The following is a 1,671-nucleotide window of genomic DNA, read 5'->3' as shown; positions in this document are numbered from 1 at the left end:
CAACTGTACCAATTGTATAACACCAACTGTACCAATTGTATAATACCAACTGTACCAATTGTATAATACCAACTGTACCAAATGTATAATACCAACTGTACCAACCGTATAGTCCATGTGTAAAGTAATTTTGTTCCATCCTGTAACTATTTATAACCTGAATAACCTGTAGGTTACAAAAGGAATTTTAAAACTGAAGCATATTTAAATGATTTATTTTCCACTGTGATCATAAGTTAAATTTTGACATAAACTTTGTTAAATTCTTATTCACATATTTTTTCAACAAAGAGTTAACAGACCTGCGGAACAATTTTGGTGATTCTGGCCCCGATCCTTTATTTGGACTGTTACCATTTACAGAGTTCTGTTTTTCCCACGGTCTTTTAGTTTCACTACTTGCCACTCCCCTTTCCCCATCCTGGGTGGAAGGAAAAATTGAAAAAAATACCTTGATTAAAGCATACACAAAAGTAACTATTGTAAATTATAGCAAAAATACTTCCATAAACTTTTCTACACAAAAATGTTCCAATTTCATTCAAGTTCCAAAATTTTAATAAGTGCATAAGAAACATCACATTAAACTATATTATAACTACAATGATACAGTGTGTAATAGTGATGGCAACCAAACGAAGTGGTTCAGGTCCATTCTTTTTTCTCAGCATGCCTTAACGCTGTGGGATTGCATCCACATGTTTGCCATGTTGCCTGCATCTAATCTATAGCTTATTCAATGATGCTTACTCTTTGTAAAAGTCATAATGACATCAAATTCACAATCTCTTTCGGGATTCTTTGTTGCATGAGAAGATGGTTTTAAGCACTCTTTTGTCAACTTTTCTATTACCTTTACTTTTATTCCAGGGAAAACCTTGTGGTGCAACCAAGACAATGTATCTAAATGAAAGAGCATGAAAAACAGTACATTGTGTTCAATCTCTCATAATCAAAGCTTCACAAAGGGTAAACATTTGCTTGGGTATACTCCATACAATGTAGCTTTCAGCTAGAGTTCATTAGGTCACTCCATTTATAAACACAATTTTCAAACGTTTCTCATAAAGAGGGAGAAGGGGCATGCCTTCTTCCTTACCCATTCCTTGCCTAGTCACTCTGTTCCTTCACCAATGAGGTAAGACTTTCATTTTATCCACAAAATATGCCCATATGAAAGTTAATTTTACAAGTTTCAGACAGAGAGTACACAACATTCACATAAGTAAAACATAACAGTTTGTAGAGTATAAATGTATCAAAGGTACATATTCTAAAATCATGTAACCAAATTTCATCACTGCACTTGTTAAAGGTTCATCATGTGTCGCACACTGCTACCAATGATATCTTTCACTGAAAGCTAAAGTTTATCAGATGAGATGACGTATTAGTGTACAGCACATTAGTGTAAAAAGTACATGTGTGTGTGTGTGTGTGTGTTTGTATCAAGCTCATCTATAACTAACACGAAGTAACCATTCAACTAACCCTTTCGAGACAGGTCACAGCTAAAAGGCCATGTCATCTTGTTTGTTGACTCGCATTCAAAATTTTATTGAACTACTATTTCATGAATTTATAAGTTTGGTATCAAACTGTAGATTATAATTCAAATTTTAGTAATATACATTATTAAAATTCTTAATTTAAAAGTAAATATTAATATTT

The 1,671-nt window shown here is 33.0% G+C and overlaps 1 protein-coding gene across 1 annotated transcript in view; it reads right to left on the bottom strand.

Annotated features, from left to right (window-relative positions):
• Window positions 1–302: 302 nt before the first annotated feature.
• The window catches only part of LOC106473120 (protein enabled homolog), a gene marked incomplete at its 3' end in the record, with an annotated part of 41,420 nt that continues 40,051 nt past the window's right edge, over window positions 303–1,671 (bottom strand). Inside the window, exon 9 of the mRNA XM_022401618.1 lies at window positions 303–421. Coding sequence (XP_022257326.1) covers window positions 303–421 — 119 coding nt within the window. The remainder of the gene's footprint in view (window positions 422–1,671) is intronic.

Source organism: Limulus polyphemus, unplaced genomic scaffold, assembly GCF_000517525.1.
Source record: "Limulus polyphemus unplaced genomic scaffold, Limulus_polyphemus-2.1.2 Scaffold5903, whole genome shotgun sequence".
Taxonomy (NCBI): Eukaryota; Metazoa; Arthropoda; class Merostomata; order Xiphosura; family Limulidae; genus Limulus; species Limulus polyphemus.
The sequence above is the reverse complement of the archived record's forward strand: the minus strand, read 5'-3'. Positions and strand labels throughout refer to the sequence as shown.